At 44.0% G+C, this 15,082-nt stretch overlaps 1 protein-coding gene across 6 annotated transcripts in view; it reads right to left on the bottom strand.

Moving 5' to 3' along the window:
- The window catches only part of LOC106607991 (syntaxin-binding protein 5), a 155,335-nt gene that overhangs the window by 37,067 nt on the left and 103,186 nt on the right, over positions 1–15,082 (bottom strand). For all 6 annotated transcript variants that reach the window (XM_082976962.1, XM_014205559.3, XM_082976963.1 and 3 more), the window contains exon 7: positions 14,085–14,168. In XM_082976962.1, the coding sequence (XP_082833088.1) occupies positions 14,085–14,168 (84 nt within the window). The remainder of the gene's footprint in view (positions 1–14,084; positions 14,169–15,082) is intronic.

The raw sequence follows: 15,082 nt of genomic DNA, 5'->3' as shown, positions 1-15,082 counted from the left end.
AAAACACACCCACTAGCACGGACGCACACATACACACTCGCGCCAATATTGAAATACTTAGAAAACATTTCTCAGCTCAAGCATTTTAAGGTGAATGTAACCGCACACAGTGCGTCACTTCAACAGGCTATAGAAATATTGATGCCTTATTGATGTCACTTGTTAAATCCACTTCAATCAGTGTAGATGAAGGAGAGGAGACAGGTTAAAGAAGGATTTTTAAGCCTTGAGACAATTAAGACATGGATTGTGTATGTGTGCCATTCAGAGGCTGAATGGGCAAGACAAAAGACTTAGGTGTCAGGCGCACCAATTTAAGTGTGTCAAGAACTGCAACGCTGCTGGATTTTTCATGGTCAACAGTTTCCCGAGTGTATCAAGAATGGACCACCACTCAAAGGACATCCAGCCAACTTAACACAACTGTGGGAAGCATTGGAGTCAACATGGGCCAGCATCCCTGTGGAATGCTTTAGACATCTTGTAGAGTCCATGCCTCGACGAATTGAGGGGAAAATATATTAGGAAGGTGTATTTGGAAGGTGTACCTAATGTTTTGTACACTCAATGAACAAATCACTCTATATATACTGTATAGAGAGAGAGGGGGGGAAGAAAGAGACAAACACAGAAAGAGAACGACACACACAGAGAAACACACACACAGAAACACACACACACAGAAACACTCACACAGAAACACACACACAGAAACACACACACAGAAACACACACACACAGAAACATACACACAGAAACACACACACACACACACACACACACACACACACACACACACACACACACACACACACACACACACACACACACACACACACACACACACACACACACACACACAGAGAAACACACACAGAGAAACACACACAGAAACGCACACGCACAGAAACGCACACACACAGAAACACACACACACACACAAACACACACATAGAAACACACTCACAGAAACACACACACAGAAACACACACACACACATGAACAAACACATAAACACACCCACAGAAACACACACACACACACAGAAACAAACATAGACAAAGACACAGACACAGATATAGACACACATAGAGAGAGACAGTTGGGCCTAATTAGAGTGCATTCCTCCTATTACAGTGTGAGACAGACTGGGCATCTATGTAACGACAGCAGTGTGTCGTCCTCCCAGACATCCTTAGTCACACTCCCTTACCCTCACTAAAGTTCAGCCACAGTACATAAACACAAACAAACAAACAAACAAACGTACTAACAGAAGAGAAACTGTTGACAAATCAATGCTACTCCACAGGACAGGACATGTACATACTGTAAATGTCAACAGATAAAGAGCCCTTCAGAAAGACAGATATTGACAGGTAGAGGTCTGTTAAAAGCCTATAACAGTGTGTGTCAGTGTGTATTACAGATCTTGCCGTTTGTCCTATAATAGTGTGTGTTAGATGCTCTGTGATGGGGGTTGTCCTATAATAGTGTGTGTTAGATGCTCTGTGATGGGGGTTGTCCTATAATAGTGTGTGTTAGATGCTCTGTGATGGGGGTTGTCCTATAATAGTGTGCTCTGTGAATGGGGTTGTCCTATAATAGTGTGTGTTAGATGCTCTATGATGGGGGATGTCCTATAATAGTGTGTGTTAGATGCTCTGTGATGGAGGTTGCATTGTGTTAGTGTACATTGGTTTTGAGTACCTGTCTCTGTGAGACTCCAGCTCTAGAGTACTGAGAGGAAGACCTGGGCTGGGTTTCACAAAAGCATCGTATCACTAACATCATCCTTCGTCCATTTAGATTCAATGAAATGAAGATGATCTTAGTGCTACTATGCTTTTGGGAAACCCAGCCTTGTCATGTTCCAACAGTGACAGGACCTGTCCAGACCTCAAATGTGTGTCAAACACTCCTCTCACAGTGCCAGGTGAAGGACACAATCCGATTTGCCATCTCGCTTTTCTCGACCCATTGATTTTGTTAGTAACGTTTTGTTAGTAACTCTCACTCAGATAATATATTCAAAACCGAAACATTTCTCTCCACCCTATGGCAAATTGAGTAGAGTTACAGAAAATGTGCTTTAAAACTTAAAATGTTTCTCCCCGCTGTCAAGAATGTTTTACTTGCACGGTGGAGGGGTCCCCCAACAACATTTCACTTAGGGCCCCCAAAAGGCTGGGGCCAGCTCTAACTGTATGTGTGGGTATGGATGTGGGAAAAGCAGACCCGCGAGCCACTGCGGCCCCTGACGATGATTTCACATTTTTTGTGGCCCCCACCCCCATCAATATTGCCCATCCCCGGTATGGAGCTAGAGCTAATATACGTGGCCATTCCTGTTGCTAATGGAGATAATACCACTTCTGTCAAGTGTCCCATTAGCACAACGAATTGCTGAATGAATGAATGAATGAATGAATGAATGAATGAATGAATGAATGGTGTCTGGCTACTAGAAATAGTTTATGCTTTTTATATGTCTCAGTGTATTCCATTCAATAGGTGCAATGTGAATTGCATATATACTGAACAAAAATATAAAGCAACATGTAAAGTGTTGGTCCCATATTTCATGAGCTGAAATAAAAGATCCCGGAAATATTCCATACTCACAAAAAGTGAACAAATTTGTTTATATCCCTGTTAGCGAGCATAAGCTGCCTCCAGTTCTCGCCAATATCCAGCAACTTCGCACAGCCATTAAAGAGGATTGTCACAACATTCCACAAGCCACAATCAACAGCCTGATCAACTCTACTGTATGCGAAGGAGGCAAATGGTGGTCACACCAGATACTGACAGGTGTTCTGATCCACGCCCCTACTTTTTTTTTAAAGGTATCTGTGACTAACAGATGCATATCTGTATTCCCAGTCATGTGAAATCCGTAGATTAGGCCGTAATGAATTTATTTCAATTGACTGATTTCCTTATATGAACTGTAACTCAGTAAAATTGTTGAAATTGTTGCATGTTGCTTTTATAGTTTCGTTCAGCATAGCTTAAGATTTGAGCCAATATAAACACTATCTGGAAAGTCATCACATTGGCTCGAGTATGAGAAAGTGTTTTGGTTTTCTGTTGAGTGCACATACACAAATACATAGGGTGATCTCTAACGCTGCCATGATTATTCCAATTCCACTGCTATAACAGCCTTTCAAGTGTGTGTGTGTGTGTGTGTGTGTGTGTGTGTGTGTGTGTGTGTGTGGAGGTGTGTGTTTCTCCCCTCACACCTACTTGTATTTATTCAGCTAGAGAGGGAGGGAGGGTGGGAGGGAGGTGGTGAACTGAGAGAGGGGTGTTAAGAGGGAGAGAATGACAAAATGAAAGAAGGAGCAGGAAAGATGGAGAGTGAGAGAGAAAAGAGAGAGATATAGAAATCTGAAACAGGCTCCAGTGTAGGCAGGCTATTCATCAGTAGGAGAAGGATGGGGCATTTAGTCAGACAACGCAGAGCTGAGGTGACTGATGCTCTCTTCTTCTCCATCTTCTCTCTGGTGCTCACAGTGACGGCACCTGCAGAGATAGCACTGAGCCATGAACAGGAAAAACACTGGGAGAGAGACACAATGGGAGAAGGAATGCTGTCAATTGTTTGTGAGGGTTGGAATACATACATACTGTGGTTAGGTGTGACAAAAATAGACAGTGTTTCCTGTAATTAGTGAGGGTGTATAAGATGTCCTAAAACGACTAGAGAAACTTGAGGACAAGGCTACAGCCAGTGTCCTCCACCTCTATTCCCTATGTCCTATACCCTATTCTCGATGTCCTATACCCTATTCCCTATGTCCTATACCCTATTCCCTATGTCCTATACCCCATTCTCAATGTCCTATACCCTATTCCCCATGCTCGATGTCCTACACCCTATCCCCTATACTCTATTCTCTTTGTCCTATACTCTTTTCCCTGTCCTATTCCCTATGTCCTATACCCCATTCCCTATGTCCTATTCCCTATGTCCTATGCTCTATTACCATTCGCTCTATACACTACGCTCTAAGCGCCAGGTGACCGCTGGCCCTTCCCCTGACAGTGACAGAGATAGCTTCCTGCAATTAGAACATTTTTCCCCAAAATACTGTTTCCTCACAACTTAGAGTTTGAAGTCCGAGGAACTCCAGACCCTGCCCTTCTGCCAGCCATAACGATGCCAAAACGTCCTTTGTCATCACGCCCAGTCTACGCAGCAAAACCACTGATACAGTACCATGATCCAGTATATACATCCAGCCCGGCTTTCAGAAACTTGCAGCGCCATCAGAAAAGCCTACACATCTATCCTGGTATAAGTATATACTTAGCATTTTAATCATTACTTAATGTGTTGGCCAGAGCCCCATCTAGGAATCCAGAGTTATCATAATTAAATCTCCCCATAGTCTATTCTACAGAATCGAATGCTATTCTACGCCCTTTAAAACTGGTTAGAGGCCAGCTTTGTTTAGTTCTTCACCGCTAAAGTTAAGACTGGGACAACTATTGCTGATCCAGAATCAGTGATACATTACTGAACAAACATGGCTATATGCCCTTCAAAACTGGTTCAGCTCTTAATACCTCAGGTTTAGACTGACGATCATAGGTCTGACCCTGAATCAGTTATTAGTGACAAGTGATGACAGCAGAACATTAGCTGTAATGCCAGAGCATGGCAGTGATGTGAATACAATGCTGTTTTCCCCAGTGTTCATGAGCTCCAGAGTACTGAAGCAGCAGCGGTGTAGAGAAGTAGGTCTCTGGGGAGGTGTTACAGGGTTGAGAGGAGAGAACATAGCTGCCAAGGAGATTCACTACATAAGCCTTTGGACCAGGGAGGAGCAGAGAGAGAGAGATATCATCTCACCCAGGGGAGAGTGAGAGAAAATGCACAAGAAAGAGGGAGCATCCTATTCATCAGGGAGAGTCACCACAGGGCCATGTTGTCCTTGTGTTGTCACATTGTAAATGAGGTGAATGGTAGCACGGGTGTTAACATAAACTCATTACTGTAAGCCTGACTCTGCATGTGTCTTTTTAAAGCTACTCGATCTGTTTGGCACCAGGGTTTCTGACTCGTTCTTAACTGGGTATTATGAGGCTGGGGATAACAAGTCATTATGTGATGTTTGTTTTTTTATTAGCATTTTTTTTGTTAGAAAAGGATGTTGGCTTGGGAAAACAAGTAAACACAAATGGCCGATGCTCTAGAAATTGAGGTCCACAGGCAAGACAGCAGGACAGCCGTGGTTCTGTGAGACTACACACTGTAGGATTGGGTTCCAAACTATTGTAACTGTAATGAATACTCAGGGAGAAAAAGGTGTAGATTCATGCGCATAGAGCAGCGGGTGTTTATTTTGCCTTCACAGAAGGCAGGATTCATGGTCACAGGCAAGCAATGGTCATACACAGGCAGGTGAATCAAAACTAGGACTGAAGGCTATAACTGGTTCTCACAAAACGAGCTAGGAAAAGGCTTAGTAAAGTCAAAACAAACAATACCTCACAAAAGGTACAAACAGAATGAACTGAACTAAATAAGGATCTGATGAGACCAGGTGAGTAACTAACACAGGTGAAATCAATGAACAAAAATGAAAGACAGGGCTACGTACAAGAACACAAAGAAAGAGGACTACGTTCAAGAATACAAGATTGACTAAGAAAATAAATACAGAACATCCCCCCTGGGAGGTTCCTGACGACCCAACGGCACCAGAGGATGGAGGACGTGGACGGGGGAGTAGAGGCGACTGCGAGGTCCGGCAGGCTGGTTCGACAAGGTCGTGGACTGACCCGACGTTCTGCGTCGAGGCTGATGTCCAGTGGGTCTGTTCGGGGGTCGACCCCAAGGTCGGGGAGTGGGACAATCCGGACGGTTACCGTGGAATGCCTGAATCATCTCTGGGTCGTGGATGTCCTGGTCGAGGACCCAGGACCGGTCTTCAGGCCATTAACCTTCCCAGTCCACCAGATATTAGATGCAACCTCTCAGGCATTTGGAATCAAGGATGGCCTGAATGTGAAGGCAGGTTCCCCTCCGACGTCCAACAGTGGGGGCGCACTGCGGGTTGAGACTGAAGGATGAAGAGGACCGGTTTTAACAGAGACACATGGAAGGATGAGGAGATTTTACACTGATGGGGGTAACGAGGCAGTATGTGACAGGGTTGATGCAATGGGTTATCTTGAAGGGGTCAATGAAGTGAGGACAGAATTTTTTGCAGGGAGGTGGATGTCTCTGGTAGAGAGCCACACACGCTGTCCGGGGTGAAAGAGTGGCGTAGGTCGGCGGCATCTGTCGGCAAAGCATTTCTGGGTATTAGAGGCTTCCTGCAGATGCCAGTGAGCGTTCTCCCATACCCGCTCACTACACCGAAACCAGTCGTCGACAGCTGGGACAGTACCAGGCTCCGCCTCCCAGGGAAACATAGGGGGTTGGTAACAAAGTAGACACTGAAATGGAGTAAGGTGGCGGGATGAATGCATGAGTGAGTTCTGAGTGTATTCGGCCCAGGCCACATACCGACTCCAGTCATGTGGAGAGGCAGAACATTGTTGGCGGTGGTGCCGAGAGGAGAGGCTGAGGGCGACCCTCAGTCAGTCACAGAAGGCTCACCACACCCGGGAGACAAACTCGGGCTCGCGGTCAGAGATGATGTTCTCCGGAATCCCATACAGACGGAACACCTGCTGGAACATACACTCAGCCAATTCCATGGCGTTAGGTAAATGAGGAAGAGGAACCAGACGACACATTTTTTTTAAACGGTCTAGTATGACAAGGATGGTGGCGTTACCAGAGGATTCAGGAAGGTCAGTGATGAAGTCAACAGCTACGTGGGACCAGGGTCTGAGGGATTGGCAAATGTTGAAGCTTACCGGAAGGGAGATGGAGGGCTTTTAGTTTGGGCACAGACTGGACAGGAGTTAAGTAATCCCTTACGTCAGATGCCAGTGAGGACAGCCAGAACTTACGGGCTAGAAGTTTGGTGGTTCGTGTAATGCCCGGATGTCCTGACCCCAAGGACGTGTGACACCATTGCATCAGTTGGGGTCTAACAGCTGCTGGTACGTAACTCCTCCCAGCTGGTGTCTCAGGAGGAGCCGGGTCAGAGCTTCTTGTATGGCAGAGTGAACCTCCCACTGTACCGGTCCCATAATGCAAGAGGAAGGAAGAATGGGTGTACGGTCTGAGTTACCGGTCAGAAGGTCAAACTGGCAGGAGAGAGCATCAGCTTTTACGTTTTTCTTCCAGGGATGAAAGTAACATGAAAATGGAAGCATGTGAAGAGCCCAGTGGGCTTGTCTGGAGTTTAACCTGTTAGGGCTAGGGGGCAGCATTGACACGGCTGGATAAAAAACATACCCGATTTAATCTGGTTACCACTCCTACTCAGTAACTAGAATATGCATATACTTATTACATATGGATAGAAAACACCCTAAATTTTCTAAAACTGTTTGAATGGTGTCTGTGAGTATAACAGAACTCAAATGGCAGGTCAAAACCTGAGAGATTCCTTTACAGGAAGTGGCCTGTCTGACCATTTGTTGAACTTCTTTTCCATCTCTATCATTTACTAAGGATCTCTGCTCTAACGTGACACTTCCCACGTCGTCCATAGGCGCTCAGAGCCCGGGAAAAAACAGAATGTCGTCATTCCAGCCCCAGGCTGAAACACATTATCGCCTTTCTCAAGTGGCCCATCAAGAGACACTAGCTTATGCGCGTGACCCCGACCGCCCCCGCCTTTGGGATTTTTTCCTCTGTTTGCCGAAAAGGAGATTCCCTGTCGGAATATTATCGCTTTTCTACGAGAAAAATGTCGTAAAAATTGATTTTAAACAGCGGTTGACATGCTTCGAAGTACGGTAATGGAATACTTAGAATTTTATTGTCACGAATTGCGCCAAGCGCGTGACACTTCTTTACTATTTCGGATAGTGTCTGGAACGCACGAACAAAACGCCGCTATTCGGATATAACGATGGATTATTTTGGACCAAACCAACATTTGTTATTGAAGTAGCTGTCCTGGGTGTGTATTCTGACGAAGACAACAAAAGGTAATGACATTTTTATAATAGTAAATATGATTATGGTGAGTGCTAAACTTGCCGGGTGTCTAAATAGCGAGCCCGTGATGCCTGGGCTATGTACTTAGAATATTGCAAAATGTGCTTTCACCAAAAAGCTATTTTAAAATCGGACATATCGAGTGCATAGAGGAGGTCTGTATCTATAATTCTTAAAATAATTGTTATGCTTTTTGTGAACGTTTATCGTGAGTAATTTAGTAAAATGTTAGCGAATTCCCCGGAAGTTTGCGGGGGGTATGCTAGTTCTGAACGTCACATGCTAATGTAAAAAGCTGTTTTTTGATATAAATATGACCTTGATTGAACAAAACATGCATGTATTGTATAACATAATGTCCTAGGGTTGTCATCTGATGAAGATCATCAAAGGTGAGTGCTGCATTTAGCTGTCTTCTGGGTTTTGGTGACATTATATGCTGGCTTGAAAAATGGGTGTCTGATTATTTCTGGCTTGGTACTCTGCTGACATAATCTAATGTTTTGCTTTCGTTGTAAAGCCTTTTTGAAATCGGACAGTGTGGTTAGATTAACGAGAGTCTTGTCTTTAAATGGCTGTAAAATAGTAATATGTTTGAGAAATTGAAGTAATAGGATTTTTAAGGTTTTGAAAATCGCGCCACAGGATAGCAGTTGCTGTTACGTAGGTGGGATGAATTCGTCCCGCCTAGCCTAGAGAGGTTAACCTGTTAGGGCTAGGGGGCAGTATTTACACGGCCGGATAAAAAACGTACCCGATTTAATCTGGTTATTACTACTGCCCAGAAACTAGAATATGCATATAATTATTGGCTTTGGATAGAAAACACCCTAACGTTTCTAAAACTGTTTGAATGGTGTCTGTGAGTATAACATAACTCATATGGCAGGCAAAAACCTGAGAAGATTCCTTACAGGAAGAGGCCTGTCTGACAAGTTCTTGTTCTTCTTGACTCTCTTTATTGAAAACTGAGGATCTTTGCTGTAACGTGACACTTCCTACGGCTCCCATCGGCTCTCAGAACCCGGGAAAAAGCTGAATGATGTAATTCCAGCCCCTGGCTGAAAAACATTAGCGCCTTTGGTAAGTGGTCTATCAGAGGACAATCAGACTGAGGCGCGTGCACGAGGCGACCCCATGTTTTTATTTTCTCTCTCTTTGAACGTAAACACGCTTTCCCGGTCGGAATATTATCGCTTTTTACGAGAAAAATGGCATAAAAATTGATTTTAAACAGCGGTTGACATGCTTCGAAGTACGGTAATGGAATATTTAGAATTTTTTTGTCACGAAACGCATCGTGCGCGTCACCCTTCTTTACACTTCGGATAGTGTCTTGAATGCACGAACAAAACAGAGGATATTTGAACATAACTATGGATTATTTTGAACCAAACCAACATTTGTTATTGAAGTAGAAGTCCTGGGAGTGCATTCTGACGAAGAACAGCAAAGGTAATAACATTTTTCTTATAGTAAATCTGACTTTGGTGAGGGCTAAACTTGGTGGGTGTCTAAATATCTAGCCCGTGATATCTACTTAGAATATTGCAAAATGTGCTTTCACCGAAAAGCTATTTTAAAATCGGACATAGCGAGTCCATAGAGGAGTTCTGTATCTATAATTCTTAAAATAATTGTTGTTTTTTGTGAACGTTTATCGTGAGTAATTTAGTAAATTCACCGGAAGTTCTCAAATTTCTCAAACATATGACTATTTTACACCATTTTAAAGACAAGACTCTCGTTAATCTAACCACACTGTCCGATTTCAAAAAGGCTTTACCCACGAAAGCAAAACATTAGATTATGTCAGCAGAGTACCCAGCCAGAAATAATCAGACACCCATTTTTCAAGCTAGCATATAATGTCACATAAACCCAAACCACAGCTAAATGCAGCACTAACCTTTGATCTTCATCAGATGACACACCTAGGACATTATGTTATACAATACATGCATGTTTTGTTCAATCAAGTTCATATTTATATAAAAAACCAGCTTTTTACATTAGCATGTGACGTTCAGAACTAGCATACCCCCCGCAAACTTACGGGGAATTCGCTAACATTTTACTAAATTACTCACGATAAACGTTCACAAAAAGCATAACAATTATTTTAAGAATTATAGATACAGACCTCCTCTATGCACTCGATATGTCCGATTTTAAAATAGCTTTTTGGTGAAAGCACATTTTGCAATATTCTAAGTACATAGCCCAGGCATCACGGGCTCGCTATTTAGACACCCGGCAAGTTTAGCACTCACCATAATCATATTTACTATTATAAAAATGTCATTACCTTTTGTTGTCTTCGTCAGAATGCACACCCAGGACGTCTACTTCAATAACAAATGTTGGTTTGGTCCAAAATAATCCATCGTTATATCCGAATAGCGGCGTTTTGTTCGTGCGTTCCAGACACTATCCGAAATAGTAAAGAAGTGTCGCGCGCTTGGCGCAATTCCTGACAATAAAATTCAAAGTATTCCATTGCCGTACGTCGAAGCATGTCAACCGCTGTTTAAAATCAATTTTTACGTCATTTTTCTCGTAGAAAAGCGATAATATTCCGACAGGGAATCTCCTTTTCGGCAAACAGAGGAAAAAATCCCAAAGGCGGGGGCGGTCGGGGTCACGCGCATAAGCTAGTGTCTCTTGATGGGCCACTTGAGAAAGGCGATAATGTGTTTCAGCCTGTGGCTGGAATGACGACATTCTCTTTTTTCCCGGGCTCTGAGAGCCTATGGACGACGTGGGAAGTGTCACGTTAGAGCAGAGATCCTTAGTAAATGATAGAGATGGCAAAGAAGTTCCAGAAATGGTCAGACAGGCCACTTCCTGTAAAGGAATCTCTCAGGTTTTGACCTGCCATTTGAGTTCTGTTATACTCACAGACACCATTCAAACAGTTTTAGAAAATTTAGGGTGTTTTCTATCCATATGTAATAAGTATATGCATATTCTAGTTACTGAGTAGGAGTGGTAATCAGATTAAATCGGGTATGTTTTTTATCCAGCCGTGTCAATGCTGCCCCCTAGCCCTAACAGGTTAAGGCATCCACCTCCAGGGTGAAAGGAAGGGTCGGATTAGGTTGGTGAAGGACAGGAGCTGAGGTGAAGAGGTGTTTCAAGTTGTTGAAAGCAGCCACGGCGGTATCAGTCCATTGACGGGTCCGGGTCTTTTGGCTGGTAAGGGCAGTGAGGGGAGCGGCAGTAGAACTGAAGTTCCGAATGAACCGGTGATAGTAGTTGGAGAACCCAATGAAATGTTGGAGTTCGTTAACGGTGGTGGGTTTGGGCATGTAACTGACAGTGGTGACTTTGTTCTCATCCATGCTGACCCCTCCAGGTGTCAGTATGAAACTGAGGAAGTTTACATGGAAGGTGCTCTTTTCAGTCTTCACATAAACGTTATGATCAAGGAGCCATTGAAGAACATTTTGCACATGCTGTATGTGTTCCTTAATTAAGGAAGTGAGAGTAAATCAGGATGTCATCAATGTAGACAATGAGAAAGCAGTTGATCATATCCTGGAAAACCTTGTTCACAAAGGATTGGAAGACGGCAGGGTTATATGTACTTCGCAGGTCAAGTTTTGTATAGATGTTGGTGCGGCCCTCTTGTTCAAGGGTCGCTGGGATCAGAGGAATGGGGAAACGGTTCGTGACCGTGACGTCATTCAGGGAACGGTAATCAATACATGGACGGAGACCACTGTCCTCCTTTCCAACGAAGAAGCTGGACGCAGCCAGGGAAGAAGAATGAATTAAACCGTTTGAGTGTTATCAATGTAGTTCTCCATTGCCTCATTTTCCAGGATAGATAGGGGGAAAACACAGCCCTTCGGTGGGGACACTCCAGGGAGTAAGTCAATAGCACAGTCCCCTGGGCGATGTGGTGGCCTTGATTTTGCTGAAGACATTGCTGTACTGGGCGTATTCAGATGGTATGGTGGGTGGCACTGCAGAGGCAGAGTCCAATGGTGGTGGCTCTGCAGGGGTAGGTTGAGATAACTGGTGAAGCAGGTAGAAGACCAGGACAGTAGTTCACCTTGTCGCCACGAGATGGCAGGGTCGTGATGACAAAGCCAGGGGTGTCCAAGGATGAGTGGCTATTTGGGGGATGAGAGTTCCATGAGTTGAATGGTTTCGGTGTGGAAGACTCCAATCTGGAGGGTGACGCTCTGTGTCAGGTGCATAATGAAGCCCGTGCCCAATGGTTGCCCATCCAGGGTGTTAATCCTTAAGGAAGGGGTGACAGGTGTTAGATCAATGTCAAGCTCTTGTACTAGCTGGTGATGGATTACCTGCTGCTCCCGAATCTATCAAACCCTCTACGTACTTAGTAACCGCCTTCACGGTTATCAATTCTGGGGTGGAGAATTGCTTCTGGGAGGTATTTAGAAATAAAGACACGCCTACCTGCATGGCAGCAGAGGGACCCTTCTCATCTCTCCGTGGGGGGTGAACAGGGCAATGGCTGAGTAGATAATCTTTACCTCTACAGTACAGGCAGAGCCCTTCTTGGATCCGCCTTTGACGTTCGATACACTGGAAAGGAACATGGCCCAACTGCATGGGCTCTGGAAGACTCGGACGGGATGACGGCATCATGGAAAGGGAAGGTTCCGGGTTCCTGGGTGGCAGAGTTCTTCGGCGGTCGGCGATGAGGTGGTCGATGGAGTTGGACATACGACTGTATTGATTTAAATCCTGAAGGTCACCTCTACAGGCCAGCTCTGCCTGAAATTCCCTGTTGAGCCCTCTCCGGTAGATGGTAAGTAAAACAGCCTCACTCCATCCACTCCCTGCAGCCATGGTGCGGAACTCAAGGGCATACTCGGCAGCTGAATTGCGTCCTTGTTGAAGTTCTATGAGGAGGTCTCCTATAGGACGACCAGAAGGAGAGTGATCGAATACCTCTTTGAAGAGGGTGTGGAAATGGGTCTCAGATCCAATTTTGCCTGTGAGTAGAGACAAAAATCCACCCTGCGCTTGTTGGTGGCGAAGTTAGTGGGGTTGTGCTCAATGTATTTGCTGCATTGCATCAGAAATCCCTGACATTTCCCAGGTGAACTGTCATATTTTCCAGGCATGGATAGGAATGAAGGGCTATGGGTTACGATACCTGGCATCGGAGGAGTAGGGATAGGCTGGCGGAAAAGATGGCAGATTTCCTCCATATGCTCCTCTTGCTGGGTTAGGCGCCACTGTAGCGCCACTGAATCCGTTCTGTTATTAGGTGAGGTATTCTGTACTGAATACTCAGGGAGAAAAAGGTATAGATTCACGCGCAGAGAGCGTCAGGTGTTTATTTCCCCTTCGCAGAAGGCAGGAATCGTGGTCACAGGCAGGCAATGGTCATACACAGGAAGGCAAACAGGCAGGTGAATCAAAACTAGGACTGAAGGCTATAACTGGTTCTCACAAACGAGCTAGGAAAAGGCTTAGTAAAGTCAAAACGAACAATACTTCACAAAGGCACAAACAGAATGAACTGAACTAAATAAGGAGCTGATGAGACCAGGTGAGTAACTAACACAGGTGAAATCAATGAACAAAAATGAAAGACAGGTCTACGTTCAAGAATACAACGAAACAGAACAAAAGGTTGACTAAGAAAATAAATACAGAACCTTACAGTAACTCAGTATGGGTACAGGTACAGAACGAACACCAAACAGTCCTGGTCTACATCTCTAGTCCTTCACAGACTCTAAACCCTTTTTAATGTCATCTCTCAAAGGCAAACAATGCATATGGAAAACACAGTGCACACACACATACACACACACAGAATACACACAGTACACACACAGTATACACACACAGTACACACACAGTATACACACAGTATACACACACAGTACACACACATTATTCTATTTATATCAAGCAGTTCATGAATATTTGATTTCTCTTTTTGTATTTTCATGCATTCCCCAGATCACAGGAAGAGAGGTACTGAAAGGCATTGTGGGAGATGGTGCCTACCTCGTCGTAAGTGTAGCGGTAGTCTGCTTTCTTAGATTTCAGATCCCACAAGACCACAATTCCAGCCTCATATCCAATGATAAGCTGGAAGGGAAAATTGACAGACAGCCAGTGAGATTTGGCCCAGTGAGGACAGACATATCAGAGAAGGAATAATACGCTCAACATTCCCATGGCACCCTGCGGTTGGATGGTGGGATGAAATAGAAGACAAACAGGATACACAGTTTATCTGATCACCTTTTGACCTTGGTTCTAAACACTAACAACAAGTAAATAAAAGTGCATTTTGTTAAATTCTTTCATGGCTATTGTTAACCAAACCATGCCCCCTAAAGTTGATATTATCAAAATACCCCAAACAATGGACTATTTATTTAAAGGCCCAGTGCAGTCAAAAACATGAATTGCCTATGTTTTATATATATTTCCACACTATGAGTTCGGAATAATACTGTGAAATTGTTAACATGATGATAAAGCCCTTTGAGCGTAAGAGTTGTTTAAACTTCCATAAAATTCAGCCTGTTTTGGTGGGATGGAGTTTTGCCCTGCCTGGGGACATCACCAAGCGGTAAATTAGTTAATAGACCAATAAGAAAGAGAGTTCCAAACCTCTCTTCCAATAACAGCTAGTTTTCAGGTTTACCCTCCCCACTCAGACCACTCCCAGACAGTCCTAGCAAAATTATTGCTTGAGAAATGGCTCTTTGCTTATGAAGCTATTTTTGTAAATTTTTGACCATTTGAATTGAAAAACAATCACAGTAAGGTACTTAATTGTTACCCAGAAATCATATGATATAGAGATTTTGAAAAAACAGCAGCATCGGCCCTTTAAACCTCTCTGTGAGAGAATGCTTTCATTGAAATTCAAATGATAAGGAATTATTTTCCTTGTATATTTTTATGTTGTTCTTTGGAACTCAGCTCCTCTCGCACCCCGAGTCCTGAAACACTGATAAATGATAGATAAACGTCTGAACAGCCGTGGCTGG

Source organism: Salmo salar, chromosome 06, assembly GCF_965601325.2.
Source record: "Salmo salar chromosome 06, fSalSal1, whole genome shotgun sequence".
NCBI classification, from domain to species: domain Eukaryota; kingdom Metazoa; phylum Chordata; class Actinopteri; order Salmoniformes; family Salmonidae; genus Salmo; species Salmo salar.
The sequence above is the reverse complement of the archived record's forward strand: the minus strand, read 5'-3'. Positions and strand labels throughout refer to the sequence as shown.